At 33.0% G+C, this 17308-nt stretch overlaps 5 protein-coding genes across 6 annotated transcripts; 2 read left to right on the top strand and 3 right to left on the bottom strand.

Moving 5' to 3' along the window:
* Positions 1 to 6823: 6823 nt before the first annotated feature.
* Arpc1 (Actin-related protein 2/3 complex, subunit 1A) lies at positions 6824 to 8962 on the bottom strand. The gene is made up of 3 exons (XM_014234390.3): positions 8677 to 8962; positions 8155 to 8588; positions 6824 to 7557 (listed from the first exon to the last, which is right to left on the bottom strand). Exons 1-3 carry the CDS (start codon positions 8747 to 8749, stop codon positions 6934 to 6936), a joined length of 1131 nt encoding a protein of 376 aa, XP_014089865.2. The 5' UTR covers positions 8750 to 8962; the 3' UTR covers positions 6824 to 6933.
* Positions 8963 to 9952: 990 nt separating this feature from the next.
* Positions 9953 to 10947, top strand: DCTN5-p25 (Dynactin 5, p25 subunit). Its single transcript, XM_014234441.3, has 3 exons — positions 9953 to 10115; positions 10178 to 10477; positions 10545 to 10947. The coding sequence occupies exons 1-3, from the start codon at positions 10068 to 10070 to the stop codon at positions 10761 to 10763; spliced, it is 567 nt and encodes a 188-aa protein (XP_014089916.1). The 5' UTR covers positions 9953 to 10067; the 3' UTR covers positions 10764 to 10947.
* Ankrd49 (ankyrin repeat domain-containing protein 49) lies at positions 10760 to 11861 on the bottom strand. The gene is made up of 2 exons (XM_014234402.3): positions 11529 to 11861; positions 10760 to 11466 (listed from the first exon to the last, which is right to left on the bottom strand). Exons 1-2 carry the CDS (start codon positions 11662 to 11664, stop codon positions 10955 to 10957), a joined length of 648 nt encoding a protein of 215 aa, XP_014089877.2. The 5' UTR covers positions 11665 to 11861; the 3' UTR covers positions 10760 to 10954.
* Positions 11862 to 12001: 140 nt separating this feature from the next.
* Positions 12002 to 13530, top strand: Tap42 (immunoglobulin binding protein Tap42). The gene is made up of 3 exons (XM_014234379.3): positions 12002 to 12278; positions 12332 to 12540; positions 12600 to 13530. Exons 1-3 carry the CDS (start codon positions 12144 to 12146, stop codon positions 13417 to 13419), a joined length of 1164 nt encoding a protein of 387 aa, XP_014089854.1. The 5' UTR covers positions 12002 to 12143; the 3' UTR covers positions 13420 to 13530.
* A 184-nt stretch (positions 13531 to 13714) lies between these two features.
* Positions 13715 to 16441, bottom strand: lok (ovarian-specific serine/threonine-protein kinase loki). 2 transcript variants are annotated; one of them, XM_014234368.3, is made up of 8 exons: positions 16157 to 16441; positions 15838 to 15995; positions 15633 to 15741; positions 15305 to 15576; positions 15057 to 15237; positions 14759 to 14993; positions 14356 to 14685; positions 13715 to 14222 (listed from the first exon to the last, which is right to left on the bottom strand). In XM_014234368.3, exons 1-7 carry the CDS (start codon positions 16284 to 16286, stop codon positions 14376 to 14378), a joined length of 1395 nt encoding a protein of 464 aa, XP_014089843.1. In that variant the 5' UTR covers positions 16287 to 16441; the 3' UTR covers positions 13715 to 14222; positions 14356 to 14375. The 2 variants fall into 2 exon arrangements, with proteins under 2 accessions (XP_014089843.1, XP_036217810.1); XM_036361917.2 differs by having other exon boundaries at positions 13715 to 14685.
* Between the last annotated feature and the right edge of the window lie 867 nt (positions 16442 to 17308).

The raw sequence follows: 17308 nt of genomic DNA on the forward strand, positions 1-17308 counted from the left end.
AATTAGATAGTGGGCGTGGCACCGCCTACTTTTAGGTGAAAACCCATATCTTGGGATCTGCTCAACCGATTTCAACCAAATTCATTACATAATATTCTTCTCATATTTGTATGTTATAGTACGAAAATAGGCGAAATCGGATTACAACCACGCCTATTTCCCATATAACATCACTTTAAATTCCATCTGATTTTTTCACTTTCCAGTATGCAAATCAAGGAACAATAATTATATCGGCGTAAAACTTTGCGTGAATAATACTTTTAAAGTATGCCACATTGTGACCAAAAATTATCTAAATTGAACCAAAATTGTTCAAGCCCCTAGGTACTGAATATGTGGACCCCAGTGCCTATAGTTGACTTTTTACCGAAAACATCGGACAACATAGAACAAGGCGGCAAGATCCACAAAGAAATCTAAAACGAGTATACCATTTGAATTATATAGATCGGAGTATAAAATGTTCGGTTACATCCGAACTTAGCCCTTCCTTACTTGTTTTACATACATATGTATATGAAGGGGTTGTGCAATGTTCATTCATTATATTATGGTCCTATTGTTTATAATTTTATTATCTAAACGTGTATTTGAATAACAATAACAAAACATAATAATAATAATACTTATTACATCATAACCAATCAGTTGCAGTTTCTTCTATGTGGTCCGATGTTACTACCAGACCATCGTCCAGTTAGTAAGTACGACGAAAGAAAATTACGCTTTTCAAAATATGTAGATTCTGCACAATGGAAGTTACACTTTCAACTACAAAGCCAGGAGATATTTGCAAATCAGATTACTGTCGTTACGGTGAGAGAAACTCTGGAGCGCCTGGTTCTTGATTGCGTTACACTAAATAAAAAAACGACAGTAAAAGAGCGCGTGTATCCTTTCTGCTCCCAAGTTCAATTCTTGAATTTATTAGAGTGCTGAAGATGGATAAAACCTCAGATCGCTATGCAAATCCCTATTACCCATTCTGCAATCACCATGATCATATGCTCACGGTGTCAATTACATATTATTCTTCTTCGATGTATTGATTGTGTCCGTCGATTTTCTGCTGTTATCGAAGAATTCTTATGCAATTCTGTGTAAAAATGGATTCAAGTTATATGTTGTAGAAGTATGTTCTCAAACTCAAAAAATGCTTTAGAGATTAAAAATATCATTGGAATAATTATACCCTCGCCACGTTATAGCACACGTGATCAAAGTCAAGTTCTTGTATGGAATCTTTTTTATTTATGAAGGGCATTGTAGCTGCAGTACAATCGATGTTAACATATTTTTTTTTTTTTTTTTTTTCTTCTGGGTTTTGATCTTTCATAGTGATAAACGTTTTTATATTTTTTTGTTTTGAGCAGCAAACACTAAAAATTTATATACAGTCAAACACAAAAGTTTAAATATACCAAAAAAATTTCACTTTTTATGCAAAAAAAGTATTTTAACGCAAATGTAAGCATGAAGTTTATTTTGAGTAAATTATTTGCTAACATTGAAACCAAAAAAACATTCAATGTAGCTTAGCTAACGGTTAATGAATCAGAAACATAAAATTACACGGGACAAAAGTTTCAATATAACCACTGAAAAATACGCATCGCATATGTTTCACAAATTATTTAGAAAAAAAGTTCCGTTATATTCGATGATTTAGCAACTTATACATTTTTATTCGGTATTAGAAGCGATTTCTTCTCCAAGAGTGGACAAAGAATAAAAAAAATGGGTAAAGGAAATGAAAGTGGCGCTAAAATTTTAATAATCAAACATTTCAAGATGGAAAATATTACCGAGATATAGGGAAAATCCTTAATCTATCTTGTGCAAGTGTGCAAAATATTATTCGAAAGTATAAAACGCACAAATCCATGGAAAATAGGCCAAGGTCTGGCCGTCCAAGGAAGCTTCCTCGGCAAGATGTTAGTTTTATCATCAAAGAAGTGAAAAAAAATCCCAAAATAAGTGCTCCAAAGATAGCCGATAGCATCGCAGCAGCTTCTGGTAAAACTGTACACCCAAAAACTGTAGCAAGAGCCTTACGGGAAAATAGCTATTAAAGCAGAGTTCCACGAAAAAAACCTCTCATATTTGAGAAAAATAAGTAACTTCGTCTTGAATTTGCAAACAAATACAATGATATGGATGAATCTTTTTGGTGAACAGTCTTGTTTACTGACGAATCTAAGTTCAACCTTTTCGGAAGCGAGGGTCGTACAAAAATTTGGCGTAAAACAGGAACAGCATATCAAACCCAAATTTCATACCAACTGTAAAGCATGGTGGAGGTAGCGTCATGGTTTGGGGAGCGATGAGAGCAGCTGGCGTAGGACATCTAACGTTTCTCGATGGTATAATGAACAAATATGTTTACAAAAGTATTTTGAAACAATATATGCAGTCTTCGGTGGATTGCTTACGCCTCGTAAGTTCTTGGATATTCCAACATACCGCGGGTTTGGTGAACGAATGGCTGTTATATTATGCTCCTCGTCAACTCTATAGTCCGCCATAATCACCAGACTTGAACCCGATTGAGCATGTTTGGGAGCTATTGGCACGGAAAATTGATAATGCGTCTTCAACTAGCAAACCATCCTTGAAAGAAGCTCTGAAAAAGGCTTGGTCGAAAATAGCGCCATCGGAAACAGAAAATTTGGTTCTATCTATTCCACGCCGTCTAAAAGCACGAGGTAGACCAACAAAATACTAAATATATTTTATGTCCTATATTTTTTTCACGATATGAAACTCTATGTAATGTATTTAAACTTTTGTCCTGTGTAATTTTATGTTTTTGATGAATTTACCGTTATCTAAGCTACATTGAAGGTTTATTTTAATTTCAATGTAAGTAAATAATTTACTATAAATAAACTTCCTACTTACATTTTTGTTAAAATAGGTTTTTTCAATAAAAAGTGAAATTTTATTGGTGTCTTTAAACTTTTGTCTTTGACTATGAATTGAACACTTTGCCTTATCAAATGTCAAATAATATTTGCTCCTGTATGTATCAAACGAAATAAAACTTGATCGACACAAAACAAAAAAAAAACAATTCAAGTTTAAGTAAATTTAACTGATTCGCTTACAAGCCTCTTAACATATCTGTATTGATGGGTGTGTCAATCAGCTGTGTCGAGACATTCCGGCGCAAATTTCCATCATATACATATGTACATTTGAGAGGGTCAAATTAAATTGTTTTTTTGTTACAATAAATATTTTAAACACGTTTGTCAACATATGTATGTTGTTACTGTGCTGCTAATTAACGGTAACAAAAATAACTTAAATTAGTCAATACAATTTTCACCTTAAACAAAGGGAAGCACCGCACCACATCGGTTTTAATAATGTTGCGGCAGACTTGTAAAAACATACCTACATATGTTCATTCAAAGGAAGCCACATCAATATATACGCATGTGAATTAGTCAGAAATAAGAATGCGTTATAAGCAAAAATTAATTGGTCACAATTTTCTCGTGCCGGGTTTTCCCCCAACTGTATTTGGGTTGCCTCACTTCTTCCGCCGTTGCATGAGAAGTGCAGAAGTTCATGTGGCGTTTACTTTCAATTTTATTATATTTTTTACAATCACACCAAATATATGATCGTATGCACATATTATTTGAAGGTGTTAGTTATGTAGCGGTTAGTTAAGGTAAGCTTCAACCGCGCAAGTACTATATACATATATACACTTCCTTTCTTTTTTTCTAATGTGTTTACGCTCTGATAAGTGGTTTTACAAGTTTTGAGGATCATCAAGGAAGCCCCACGAGCAACTGGCAAATTTGTAAGGTACATATATGTATGACCCATTGAAGTATATTTGAGTTTAACGAATAACTCATCAAGTAAAATAACGGAACTTAATTAATATCTTATCAAGGACTTTACTTCATATTTTGTTGCAAAATGATATTATAAAGATATACTTAAGGGGTAAGGTCACTCTAGAGCCTTTATTCAGGAAGTAAGGCAAGTGTTTTTAGCACCCCTAGTATTCTTTAAACCAAAAAAATTATAGATTTTTCGAAAATCTTAGACGGGGGATTAACGGATTTAAGAGATTAACAAAAAAATTCTATTCGCGACAAATATGGACATGTTCGTACTGTCGAAGATTATCAATCAAAGTACTGTACCACCATTTTTACACAAAGAAAAAAAAATAGGTCTTTCAAACCAGTGAATAGCTTCCGTGGCTGAAAAATATAAACAATAGATGTTCCCTGTCCAAAAGGTATTATCATCAACTGAGGTTTGGTGCTTTCCTTTCACTCATGTACCTAATATATTGGATTTAGTCGCATTTGTTGAGTTTATATCGCTTACATCGAGAGATAAAAATAGGTAATAAGTTGCATTTTTTGTCATCAAGTTTTGCTCAAACAAATTACTATTAATTTAATTAAATTACGGGAGTATAAAATATACAATGGTAGCTGAATTTCGCCCATCCATACTTGGTAGTTTATTTGTGTTTATGATATTGTTTTGAACAAGATTATTGACTTCCATATCGTTTAACACCTGATGAAATTTTACCCGGACTGGCAAAAACAAAGATTTGCATTTCCCATATAGTATTTGTTATAAGTCTCTGGTGGAATGGCCTTCATTGCCTTCAGTGAATGACTTGTTCAGGCTTCAATGGACTCATGGCGTGTTCTTCGAAGCGGGTTTTTCAGTTTTGATAACTGAAAATAGTCACAGGGAATGAAATCTACCAAATACGGTGACTGCGCGATGAGTCTCGTTTTATGTTTGCCCATAAAGTTAGTCACAATCATGCTAGAATGTAACGGAGTATTATCGTGGTGAAAAATCGATGAATTTTCTGCTTACAAATCCGGTCCTTTACGACGAATCGCCTAACGTAGACATTTCAAAACGACTAAGTAGTATTCCTTATTGACAGTTTGACCGACTTTGGCGTGGTTTTTCGAGTTTGGCTCATTTTTGGAGCGCCATTCGCTGGATTGTAGGACAGTTTCGACTTCATATTCATAAACCCACGTCCCGTCACCAATAATGATGAGTTTGCTGAAAGCAGGGTCCTCAACTACGTTGTCAAGCATCTCTTTTGCGACCTTTACCTCGATAACGTTTCGAAAAAAGATTCATGTCTTTTGGTACGACTCTATCATTCTAGATTTGGTAAAGCATACGATGATATAAAACCGAAAGACAATGTAAGTTACATCAAGGTGTCGGACTAAAAAGCATAGAAACATACTCTATTCCAAAACGATCTTTTATGTGTCGATAATAAATTTTATCCACTTAACATCCACCACTTACACCACTGTATTTCGGACTGTATCTCTTTACTCATACATCCATGTATATACTAATAAGAGTGTGTATGTATGCGATATGCATTTATTTTAATCTGCGGAAGTAAATCCGAATAACAGAATTAAAGTGCTTTAAAAAAGTGAGTGAATATGAACATAAACAAATTGTTAACAGAAGCTTAGAAGCAAATGACGTTTACAACCTATGTGGTATATTAATAAATAATTATACGTATAGCATTATAATTATATTTAATTATGTGCTATGTAGGTATGTATAGTGTGTATTTGACTTCATCGTTTTCACTGAGACATTCATAATGGAACATGTGTACTAATTATCAGCCTTTAACTGTTACAAGGACGTTGAGTAAATGTAATTCTTTATAAATACATATATAAATATGTGCGTTGATATAATAGTTGTGGTTTTGCATGTCAGTACGTAACTTGCAATTTAATTCTGCCAAATTTACTATGAATTGGATTTGATTGGTCTAAAAAATGTTCAACTAAATATTAACCGGTTTTTGACTTTAACCACTCATTATAAAATATTTAATTAGAATTTATGATGAATTTACCGTAAATTTTTCCGGATTTGTAGTTGACCTTGAGAAAAACTTTAAACTTCCAAGTTCAGGCTAGATGCACATACTAGAAGGGCGACTGCTGTGGGTGTGTGGGTTGATTGATTGGATGACTACGAGTCGGCGATTAATAGGTTCGAAACACACAATTGACATACACTGAATATTTAAATGTTGTGCGGAAGAGGTTTTAAGCGGAAACTGAGCTTTTCCAACAATTCATAAAATCGCTTATGATTTAAGACAAAACAATATTAGGCTATTAAACCTCAAGTTTTAGCTAAAGAAGCTTAATGGACGTTAGGACGAGACAATTTTTGTTGTTGTTTTACCAGTTATCCAGATCTTAGGGTGGAAAGGCGTAGGTTAATTGTCATATAATGGGAGGCCCAAGAAATGCTGTAATTGAGGAATTTCGAGATATAGAAGTTAGCGAGGAGAGAACACTACACTGCGGAACCCTCTGTTTGTTTCTTCTTAACTTAGAGTTTTTACCTCGAAATAATACGGACTGCGCAGATAGTTCATGGTCCACCTCTTCAGCCCCTGAGAGAGCTCAGAATGATTCGATGTCTTCTAGTAGATTATACGAGTTCAGTTCTTATTGTTTGTTTTTGTAATAGCAGAAAAAAATCCTAATTATTTTGAGGAATACAGCTAAGTTGATAGTGCTCGGATGGATAAAAATCTAGGTGCATTCCAATTACGTAGACCTAATAGCTCTGAGAACGATCTTATGTTGCTACTGCTAAAAATCCGGCTCAGTTTCGGTTACGTAGAGCCGACTATCGTGATACTTATAAGGTAGCCTGGTTTTTTATAAGGTAATTCGTTAACGTTTTAAGTTTTACAAGAAGATATCTCAATATTTTGATCGAGATCAACCTACAATTTAAAGACGAAATGTTGTAACTTTTGGAAATCTATTTAACAAATTTCAAATTTATTATATTTAAGAAATTTAATATATATATATGTATATGAAAAACACAAGTATACGTTTTGGCTTTTAAAGCTTATATTTTTAAGTTATTCATGGAATTATTCAACCCGTTATCAATATCCCATATAACAAGTTGACCATCAACACCAGATGTGCTTATTTTTTTACCATTTTCCTTTTCACCAGCATACAAGCGAATACAAGTTATGGCGTTTTGATGAATTGAATCAACATTAGTATCAGAATTTTCAGTTCTTAAGTTACGATCCAACGATTGGAAGATACGCATAGCGGATATACCGCTAGACTCTTTCTTTTGTGATTTATCTAATTTAGCCGTTAGCACCAATTTGGAATTATCAACCAATGTATACACCAATGGAACACAGCTATGGCCAGCCACAACTATGGACACTGGCGATATCCAAACACAAGAAAGGAAGGGTAGATACTGGGTTTTGCAACGTACAACTACGTTGCCATTAGTTGCATCGGCAACATTAATGCAACTATCATGACCAATCCAACAAATTTTATTGCCATCAACCGAAAAGTTTACATCGTTTATCCAGCCACCACCTGAGTTCGTTGAGTTTTTAAATTCTGCCATGAGATTTCCTAATGGCATGCGATTGCCCCAAGGTGTTGGACTTGGTTGATCCTCAATGTCTTTAATGTAAGCTGAAAATACGCGAACCTGGAATATATAATATATTATTGACAGCCGTAAAATTTAAAAACAAAAGAAAAAACGTTAACTTCGGTTGCACAGAAGCGATAATACCCTTCTCAAATAAAAAAACAGTTTCCATGCAAAAACTTGATTTTTATCGGTATGAGATTGAACCGCTGTGTTGGACAATAACCCATGCCATCGTGAAGATATCTTGTTAACTAAAAATGTTCTCTATACAAAGGTTTTATTTTTATCGATAAGTTTGTTTGCAGCTATAAGCCATAGTGGTCCGATTTGTACAATTTGTAGATTTCGGAAATTCTATTGTAGCCTTTAATATTATCGATGCAAAAGTTCGTTATGATATCTTTTCAAATAAAAAAGTTTTCATCTAGAATTTAACTTTGATCGTTCAGTTTGTAAGAGATCGTTAAGTTTTCAGATCGATATCTCAAAAAATGAGTGACTAGTTCGCGAAAATACCGACTTTAAGACGGACAGACGGACATGAGTCGTCACTGATATATTTTATAGGGTCTCCGACGTTTCTTCTGGGTATTAAAAACTTGGCAAACTTATATTATATACCTTGTTCAGGATAAAAATATATTTATTTACCTTGTAGTCGGTTGATCCAGCCACAAGTAAGACATTATTTGGATGCCAATCTAAAGAAGTAACTGTTGAACGAATCGGCTTTTTAATATGCTTGGACACCCACCAGTCATTTTCAGACTCAAAATAGCACACCGATATAAGGCGTGCACCTGAGCCAACCGCGAATTTATTTTCGGCTGGCGACCATTTAACACAAGTAGCTGCACGATTGATACGCAACAATACCAAAGTGGGTTTCCATTTACCATCATCACCTTGTGACCAGACATAAGCGTTCCGATCAGCAGCGCAGCTTACAATTCGATTCGTATTTTTTGCCCAATCAATGCCCATTACGCGTAAATCATGTTGATTCAGCACATCAGACAACTTCCAATCATTACGTTCGCGACTATAGATATGAATTTCATTGTTGTTGGGCGAAAGGGCGATTTCTATTTGAAATAATAGTAAGCAAATACAAAAAAGTTACTCATAAATTAATGACTAATAATAAAAAAATTTCGAGTTCCAAATATTTACGTGAGCGATCTTTATTCCAAGCATGGCAAGTTATTGATGCCAAAGAGCCTCCAAATGTATAACGTTCAGACATTGTTGGTATAAATTGATAAATGCAAAGATATTTGTAATACTTTTAAACGTTTTTAAAGAAAGTTAATCGCGGACTCTGGGCCGTCTACACGATTAGCAAGAAAATATGTCAATTGTGACTAATGTTAGTCCAAAAAATGCACTTGTACCACAATATCCAAAGAATTTTTTATCTCACGGAAGGTTTTGCCGATTTGACAACTAGCAGTGCTGCCACTTTATTATGCACAAATTACTAAGAAAAGCTTTTTTCTGTTATTAAAGGAGGTCAAAATTTGGACAAAATGATTTTTAGACCTGATATTTATTCCAAAATTTAATAATGTGATCAAAATATGCCCTCAAGAAGGAAAAGACTTGTTAACTGTTTTTCCGAATTTTTATGTCTAAAATAATACTAACACTATTTCTATGTATATATAATTTACAAGATAACGCTGGATATTTTAAATTTATTATAATTTTTCAATTTACAATAACAAATTAACTGATTTTTTTCACAAAAGAATTCTATTTTTCCTTCAAAGTATTCCCAAAAAGTGAAAAATTTTGATTTCGATTTTGCATATTTGTTAATATTTCTGCATAAAAATTTCACAGAATATTCTTTCAAAGTCATAGTAAAAAGGTTTTAACTGTTTTACCAAAAAAGTCATAAATATTAGTTTTGTTTTAAACGAAATAACCCTACTCCCTCCTTAATTTTTAAAATGAATCCATATCTTTTGCGTGTACAAAATAAGATAGCGTTTTGCTTTAATTCTCTGATTGTATTGAAGTTTCAGTAGGCGTGACTTGCTGGATTTCAATCCTTGCGTTTATAAGCTTGTTACCTATTACATACATTATAAGCTTTACATACAGGCCTACAGTAATTGTTTCAATTGAGTTATTGTTCTTCAATATAAGCCTTCCAAACGACTAACTACGAATGTATTTCAAAATTTTCAACTTTTACTTTTAAATTATTAAATCAAGTTTTCAATTTTTAACCCCAAACATCTTGTATTAAAAATTATATTTTAAATTAAATTGAAATTTTAATTCAATTTAAATTGTGGTTCTCTATAATTTAATTTTTAATGTAATCTAAAAGCTTTAAACAGAGAACGTATATAATATGTTCTCTGCTTTAAACACCATTTTATTATTTATTTTTTTGCTTACCTTTTATTTGACATCCGCCAACATTTACAATTAAGAATTAAAAGTATTTCATGAAAGCAAAAACAGCTGTTGAGTCCGTCATCAAAAGAGGCTAATTTGGAATAGTATTAAACAATTAAAGGGCGCACCTTCCACAAATTATTGCTTTTTAAATGGAAATCGTTGATACATATTACAGCAAAGATGAATATGTGGAAACTGTAGATTATATAAAATTAAATTAGCTTAAGCAGAAAAATACATAAATATTTCCCATTAACAGGCTTCTGGGAACAAGGTCAGCAGGCAGACCGTCCTATGTGGATCACAAAATATTGTGCTAAATGGAAAAGTTGTTGTGCAAACCGGTGCGATAATTCGTGGTGATTTGGCAAATGTACGTACGGGTCGTTATTGTGTTATAAGCAAAAATGCCGTCATCCGCCCGCCGTACAAACAATTCAGCAAAGGTATCGCTTTCTTCCCTATGCATATAGGCGATCATGTTTTTATTGGTGAAGGTGCAGTTGTGTCGGCGAGTTCTATTGGCTCATTTGTGTATATAGGAAAGAATGCAATTATTGTGAGGGCTTGAAGTGAAATGTAATTTAATTTCTTAAATACTTAATAATACCTTTAACTCTGCTCAGGGCCGACGTTGCGCGCTTAAAGATTGCTGCATCATAGAGGACGGTGCCGTGCTACCACCAGAGACAACAGTTGCTAGTTATATGCGTTATACCGCTAAAGGAACAATCGAGGGTGGTCAAGGTAATCCAAATTTTGTTCCGGCGGCAATGCAGGATCAAATGGTTGACTATACCAAATCATTTTATGAGCACTTCTTGCGAAATCCACAAGCGGGTTAAAACTCTTAATTGATCGTTTATTTAATAGTATTTTCGTATGCTAATAATTTTTACATATAATATTAAAAAAATGTTTCGAAAAGATCGTTTCTCATCTCATTCAAATAAAAAATTATAATATACTATATATATACCATAAACTAATAAAAACACAAATTTTAATGCTTACTTCTGCTAGTCAAAACGAATTTTTAATCTATTATACCAGTTTCAACTTCATAAGCCGGGTGACCCATCTCAAATATTGGATATGTTAAACCAGTTCGCCGTGCAATGTCTTCAGCAGTTTCCTCAGAATTATTTAAAGCTCTTGAATTTATATTTTCATTCATAAACAACACAGTAGAAGTATTGCGACAGTTAGAAACAGTTGCGGTTACATGTAAAGGTGTTTGATCCCCATCAGATTTCGCATTTACATCGGATCCATGTTGCAGCAGCAGTTCAGCACATTCTGCATTACTCCACTTACAGGCTGAATGTAATGGTGTCCAACCCATATTTGTTCGCGCATTAGGATCAGCTTTGTATTCCAGTAACAGCTTGGCTATGTCAATAAAATTATTATAACACGCACGATGTAATGGAGTATAACCGTCATCGTCTACTGTAGAAACGATCGCTTTATCCAATTTCAATACATTGCGGACCTCATTTATTTTATTTTCATTTACTGCCCACAGAATCATTTGCTCTATACTGGCTAATATGTATATATTATTACTACAAAGTAACGATATACTTAATTTAATATCATAAACTTACATTGTGGATTTTTATCTTCCTCAATTAGGTTATCCGCATCATCATCCCAGCCACTAACAAACATACCTCGCGGTATTTTAGCGTAACGCAATTTCTCAAGTTGAGATTGTTCTTCATCAGAATCAAAATCGCCCATTTTTCAGAACTACAAAGTTTTACTATATATACCGGTAAAAGTTTATTTTTTAGTATATACTTAGCTTATTGAACTTTATAGTGTTTTGGAGGCTAATCTAGAACATATATTTGTAAACAAATAAAATTCATCAAACGTCAATATTCTGCGATAACAAACTCGATATGTATCACAGGGTGAACCATATAAACTGTTACATTCGTGATCAATAACACACTTAATTTATGTAGCACTAATAACTCCCTAATAAAAACAATAATTAAATACAATAAAAAAATTACTAGAATTTAAAAAAGTCAAATAATTTTAGTTCCGATTCTTCCGAAAAATGTGTACGACTGTATAATAAATTTTTAACACGCCCTGTCATTGACTGAAATTATTTGCGTTCACATATTTTCATAACAAATAAAAACATAAGCACAACGGACTTCTCGATCATTAATTATTTGTTTATTTAATAATAATATTAAAAAATTATGTCGGAAAAAGAAGTTAGTGAAGATACACAAGCAAATGGTGATCAAAGTTTGCAGACGATATTTTCCAAGGGCTGGGAAGGATTCGAGGAATTAGAAGAAACTTCTCTACCATTTAACTCCGCAGAATATCAAGTGAGTACGAGTTCTTAACTTTTTGCCGGCACTTTTAATTGATATTTTTATAGCGCAAAGTTAAAGCCACTATGAAGAAATTTGAAGAAGCCACAACTGTTGTAAATCAGATTGGTCTATTCAGTCCCAATGAGCTTATTGATGAAGTTTCTACTGATTCGTTGCAATACCTGATGCTTCCTTTTTATTTGGGTAAAATATCGCTAAAACTTCAACATGAAAGTCGGGGGGAAGTACTTCAAATTGCTGAAGTATACTTTAAGTAAGTCATAAACAAAAAGAAAAACAGTGAATTTATCCTCACTTTGGATATATTTTCAGAGACTTTTTACAGCGTTGTCAAGAATATGAGCTGTGTGACGAGCATAAAAAGAATACAGTTGGAGCAGCAGAAGGTAGTAATACAGATGAATTAGCTCAACTAATGCGTGCAGCGCATGCCCGCAATGACAAACTTGCACAATTCAGAAAAAAGAAAGAGTTGGATGAATTTGTAAAGAAAATGAAACTTGCTGTACGCAATAAAAGTGTTGATGATGAAGTACGTAGAGAATTTTTCTTAAAACTACTCAACACAAGTATTATCGATGCCACTGAAGAATTGGATAGCGTACAATTAGAAAAAAAAATGGTACAAATGCGTACAATGCATGGTTCAGGCGCTCCACAATCTAATGATCATTTCGATAATATCAAATATCCACAATCTAATGAGCATTTCGATAATGCCAAAGCAACATCTACTTCAGAGACAGCTGGACATTCACATCATCATCATCATCATCTCTCGCAACAACCGAAGAAAAAACCTATGCAACCGTTCATTATTACTCGTAACTCTGCACAAAAGGCGGTATTCGGTGCGGGCTATCCAAGTTTGCCAGTAATGACTGTCGATGAGTTCTACGATCAACGTGTACGCGAAGGAGTTTTCCCTAATGAAGAGAAGGTGGCGAAAATGAATCGTGAACAGGCATTAGCCGCTGCTCAAGATCCCAATGAGAAGGAGGATCAAGAAAAGGCTGTAGAGGAGATTCAAATTGAGAACGATGATCCAGAATACTTAGAGCGTATGCGCCGCATGGATGAATATAAAGATGTTGTACGCCGTGGCGACGGTAATCGTTACAATCGCAGTTAAATCACCACCGAATATTTATTAATTATAAATGTATATCATAACGCACGTTTCTTTGTTTTACGACGATTTTGATAATCTCATCAAAATAAAAATCTAAATAAAGTTTTTAAACATTTTTTAATTCATTCAGGTTTGCTAAATAATGAATCGCTGTGTTACATTTTAGTTACATTATTACTTACTTATAAACATTTTAATCGACTTTACACTTAAAAATTCAATTTATATATTTACTTTTGAAAAAGGTTGTTTTATTGGGACGTTTTTAAGTGGCCCACACCAAATATGTCAAGAATTCAAAGTCACTTTCGTTTATTAATATATGTAATTTTGTTTTGTACATTCAAATATTAATACATCTAAATATTGTATATCAAGATATGCAAACAAGTTGTGTATGTATTAAGATTAATGCACACAGGTCCTATTATCACGTTTAGTCTGCATATCTCATGTTAAATATTAATGACAATTTATATTGGAATTCAACCACATTGAATTGTGTATAGAACTGGACACTCATAGCAACTGTACGAATGACATTTTTCTACACATTTTCTTGAACACAAATAATATTGTATAACTTAAAGCTAACTTTTTGTATAGTTTTAAAAAGTATTAACGAAACATAAAAACGCATATTAATAGCCTTTAACAAAAAACTTAACTATTTTCTTATTTTTATTCATAGATATGGCGCAATAAGTAATATCAAACAATTCATGCATGTCAAGTTAAGTATTTCAAATTAAAGTATCATTTGCCGTATATAGCATCACTTTGCGTTGATCATATTTCAAACACTGATTAATTAAATGAAATTAAAATACATTTTTCTTAGACAATAATATAAGAAATAATTAATTCTGTGATACACAGATTACACTGAAAACAGTTCATAAAATACACTTGCTTAAACAAACATAATATACATACCTAAAACAAATAGTAATAGTTTATCTCCTGGCCCGCTTTTTAGGTGGTTGTAAAAAGTTTTCCTCTTCCTCATCAATGTCCATTGTATTTAACTGCATTAATGCCTTAGCTTTACGTAACATTTCATTATCTTTAAGCCAACTGCTCTTCAGAACATCATCAATCTTTGGCCGTTTTTTAGGGTCCACAACCAACATTTCTTTTATAAGTGTAGTAGCACGTTGAGAAACCTTTTTCCATGTAGGATGACTAAAGCGAAAACGTCCGTGCTTTATTTGTTCACTAGCAGGTGTACCAAAATCGTCTGAGAAAGGCAAAGTACCGCTTAGACTAGATAGAAAATATACATTGAAGAAACTAAGTAAATATTTGAAGAATAATGAAAATAATAATAAAATGTTACCAAGTAAACAGAACAACACCAAGGCTCCAGATATCAACTTTTTTTGTGTAAGCCCCTCGTCCACCGGTTTGTAGCACTTCAGGTGCTACATACAATGGGGTTCCACACAACGTTTTCATGACGGAATCATTTTGCACGAGTTTACTTAGACCAAAATCGGAAACTTTTAATAAAGTTTCCTCGTTCGAAGATTCCAGTAATACATTGTCTGGTTTTAAGTCTCGATGACTTATACCTAAGTGCATATATGATAGATTATACTATATTTATATAAAAGATAATATTAGTAAAAGTATACCTTTATCGTGCAAATATTTAACAGCATGGCACATTTGGTAGAAAAATAATTTGGATATCGGTTCTGAGAGATTTCTGTTTGTTATAATTCGATTCAGTAAATCGCCCCCCTTCATAAATTCCAACACCATATAAACAGAGTCTGGCTTATCCAATATATCATGCATTTTGATAACACAGGGCTGTGATAGTTTTTTTTTATTATGTAAATTAAACAAATGTATATAAATTTTTTTTGTTTCCACTTACATGAGAAAGACTCTTCATTATGTTCGCTTCATTAAGGACCTTTTCAGGGTCATTGGAATTTGATGGTTTTTTACGACTGATAGCACTACTTTCGCTTAGTAGATTTTTCTTAACCATTTTCATTGCAAACTGCTCACATGAACGTATATCAAAAACTAAACGGACCAACCCGCAAGCACCAGAACCCAATTTGCGACTCACATAATAAGTAGATGTGATTTCTTTAGGTAAGCCTAATGCTTCGTTTGGACACAAATCTTTGAATACAAAGGCTAAACACAAAAAGCAAAATATATATTATTATAAAAGATAATTATATTACTACTACCTTTGTTCGTAGGATGACAAAGAGAAATAACATCATCGTTTTTCAAAATTCTCGTTTTGTTCATCCCAATTCGTTCACCATTTATAAATGTCCCATTACGAGAGTTGTCCTTTATAATACAAATTTGATTATAATAAAAAAAATGTATTTGATTAAAATAATAAATAAAATAACAATAAAAAACAGCATACTAATTATAACTTACTTCAATATAAACTGGATTGGAAATACCACAATTTTCCCGCTTCAATGTAAAATGTACCTTCGATATGCGATATAGAATTTTTTCTGGCAAATAGTCGAGAGTTAACATTAAATTACAAGTTTCACCTCTGCCAGCTGCAAATTCATCGATATTTAAATCTAATAATGAAATAATTGTATTCAGTTACAAAATCAATGTTTAAAAGATAGTTTCCGTAAATATTTAGTTGGGAATTTAAAGACGCAATATATATAGGCAATTTTCAAAGATTTTACTTATTGCATTTTTCTTTTATTAATTATATCACTTACAAACTTACCTATAGAATTCATTTTAATATTCTTCCCATACAGACGTCCCCAAATGATATTCTCCATTGGTTGACTTTGAGTTTGGTCCCAAATACTAGAGGCTTGACTTTGAGTGGCAATATTAGCATGGCGCGCCATCACATTAATATGAAAATTACCCAAAACTATAACAAAACAAAATGATAAACTTACAAAGTCCCCAAATATTGACGAGTTTTTTTAAATTAATATATTAACACACTCAAAAAATATTAAAAGTTCAGTTATTATTTGATACTTCGCGGCTAATTTCTTCTTTTCAATATAAAAAGGGGAACAAATTGTTCCCATTTATATTCCACTTTCCATTATGATAGTTGCCAGATTTTTTCAATGAGATGAAATGGTAAGTCAGTTATTTAACATCTTCACATATTTTGAAGTTCTAGTTCATGATTCTATTTTAAAGGCTGTTTTGGTAGAGAGCGCGCTTTTTCTTACGAAATATTATTTCATTTTTAAACTCTTGCAACATGCTGCTACAGAGTATAATAGTTTTGTTCACCTAACGGTTGTTTGTATCATCTAAAAATAATCGAGATAGATATATGGTTATATACAAAATATATATAAATAATCAGGATGATTTGACGAATTGAAATCCGTGTGACTGTCTGTCTGCCCGTCTGTCCGTCCGTCTGTCTGCAATAACTTGAGTAAAAATTAAGGTATCTTAATGAAACTTAATACACATTTTATTTGGCAAAAAGTGAGGGGGAGTTCGTTGATGGGCGTAATCTGCCATGCCCACAAAACGCCGTTAATCAAAAACGTATAAAGTACCATATTTAAGCCGTAAATGAAGATAGAGAACTCAAATTTGGCACAACGAATCACATTAAGGAGGGGCATCTGCGGTTTGATGTTTGAGTTTAATGTATATATCTTCCAAACGAATAAAAAGAACAAAATTCTTTTACCCCTCTTAGGATAGTGTCTAAATATGTGAAATCGGATGATATACCCATCCCCATATAACGGTTTGAATAAAAATTACTAAAAGTGCGATAAATCAATAACCAAATGAATCAGAGACATCCAGGATGACATAAGAGGGCTTTATAGGTACAGGTATCAAAATTTAACGATACCACCCACTTTTAGGTTTAAGCACATATCTC

The sequence above is a fragment of the Bactrocera oleae genome, chromosome 3 (assembly GCF_042242935.1).
Source record: "Bactrocera oleae isolate idBacOlea1 chromosome 3, idBacOlea1, whole genome shotgun sequence".
Classification (NCBI taxonomy): domain Eukaryota; kingdom Metazoa; phylum Arthropoda; class Insecta; order Diptera; family Tephritidae; genus Bactrocera; species Bactrocera oleae.

Bases quoted from the DNA above. Each gene is read 5' to 3' on its own strand.
- Arpc1 (XM_014234390.3), bottom strand. From the start codon at position 8,749: ATGTCTGAACGTTATACATTTGGAGGCTCTTTGGCATCAATAACTTGC. The intron at 8,589-8,676 runs GTAAATATTTGG...TATTTCAAATAG, and splicing joins TTGGAATAAAGATCGCTCAC to AAATCGCCCTTTCGCCCAAC. The intron at 7,558-8,154 runs GTAAATAAATAT...TATATATTCCAG, and splicing joins CTGGATCAACCGACTACAAG to GTTCGCGTATTTTCAGCTTA.
- DCTN5-p25 (XM_014234441.3), top strand. From the start codon at position 10,068: ATGGAAATCGTTGATACATATTACAGCAAAGATGAATATGTGGAAACT. The intron at 10,116-10,177 runs GTAGATTATATA...TCCCATTAACAG, and splicing joins AAGATGAATATGTGGAAACT to GCTTCTGGGAACAAGGTCAG. The intron at 10,478-10,544 runs GTGAGGGCTTGA...AACTCTGCTCAG, and splicing joins TAGGAAAGAATGCAATTATT to GGCCGACGTTGCGCGCTTAA.
- Ankrd49 (XM_014234402.3), bottom strand. From the start codon at position 11,664: ATGGGCGATTTTGATTCTGATGAAGAACAATCTCAACTTGAGAAATTG. The intron at 11,467-11,528 runs GTAAGTTTATGA...TATACATATTAG, and splicing joins GGAAGATAAAAATCCACAAT to CCAGTATAGAGCAAATGATT.
- Tap42 (XM_014234379.3), top strand. From the start codon at position 12,144: ATGTCGGAAAAAGAAGTTAGTGAAGATACACAAGCAAATGGTGATCAA. The intron at 12,279-12,331 runs GTGAGTACGAGT...ATATTTTTATAG, and splicing joins TTAACTCCGCAGAATATCAA to CGCAAAGTTAAAGCCACTAT. The intron at 12,541-12,599 runs GTAAGTCATAAA...ATATATTTTCAG, and splicing joins ATTGCTGAAGTATACTTTAA to AGACTTTTTACAGCGTTGTC.
- lok (XM_014234368.3), bottom strand. From the start codon at position 16,286: ATGGCGCGCCATGCTAATATTGCCACTCAAAGTCAAGCCTCTAGTATT. The intron at 15,742-15,837 runs GTAAGTTATAAT...TGTATTATAAAG, and splicing joins CCAATCCAGTTTATATTGAA to GACAACTCTCGTAATGGGAC. The intron at 15,577-15,632 runs GTAGTAGTAATA...TTTTGTGTTTAG, and splicing joins TTGTCATCCTACGAACAAAG to CCTTTGTATTCAAAGATTTG.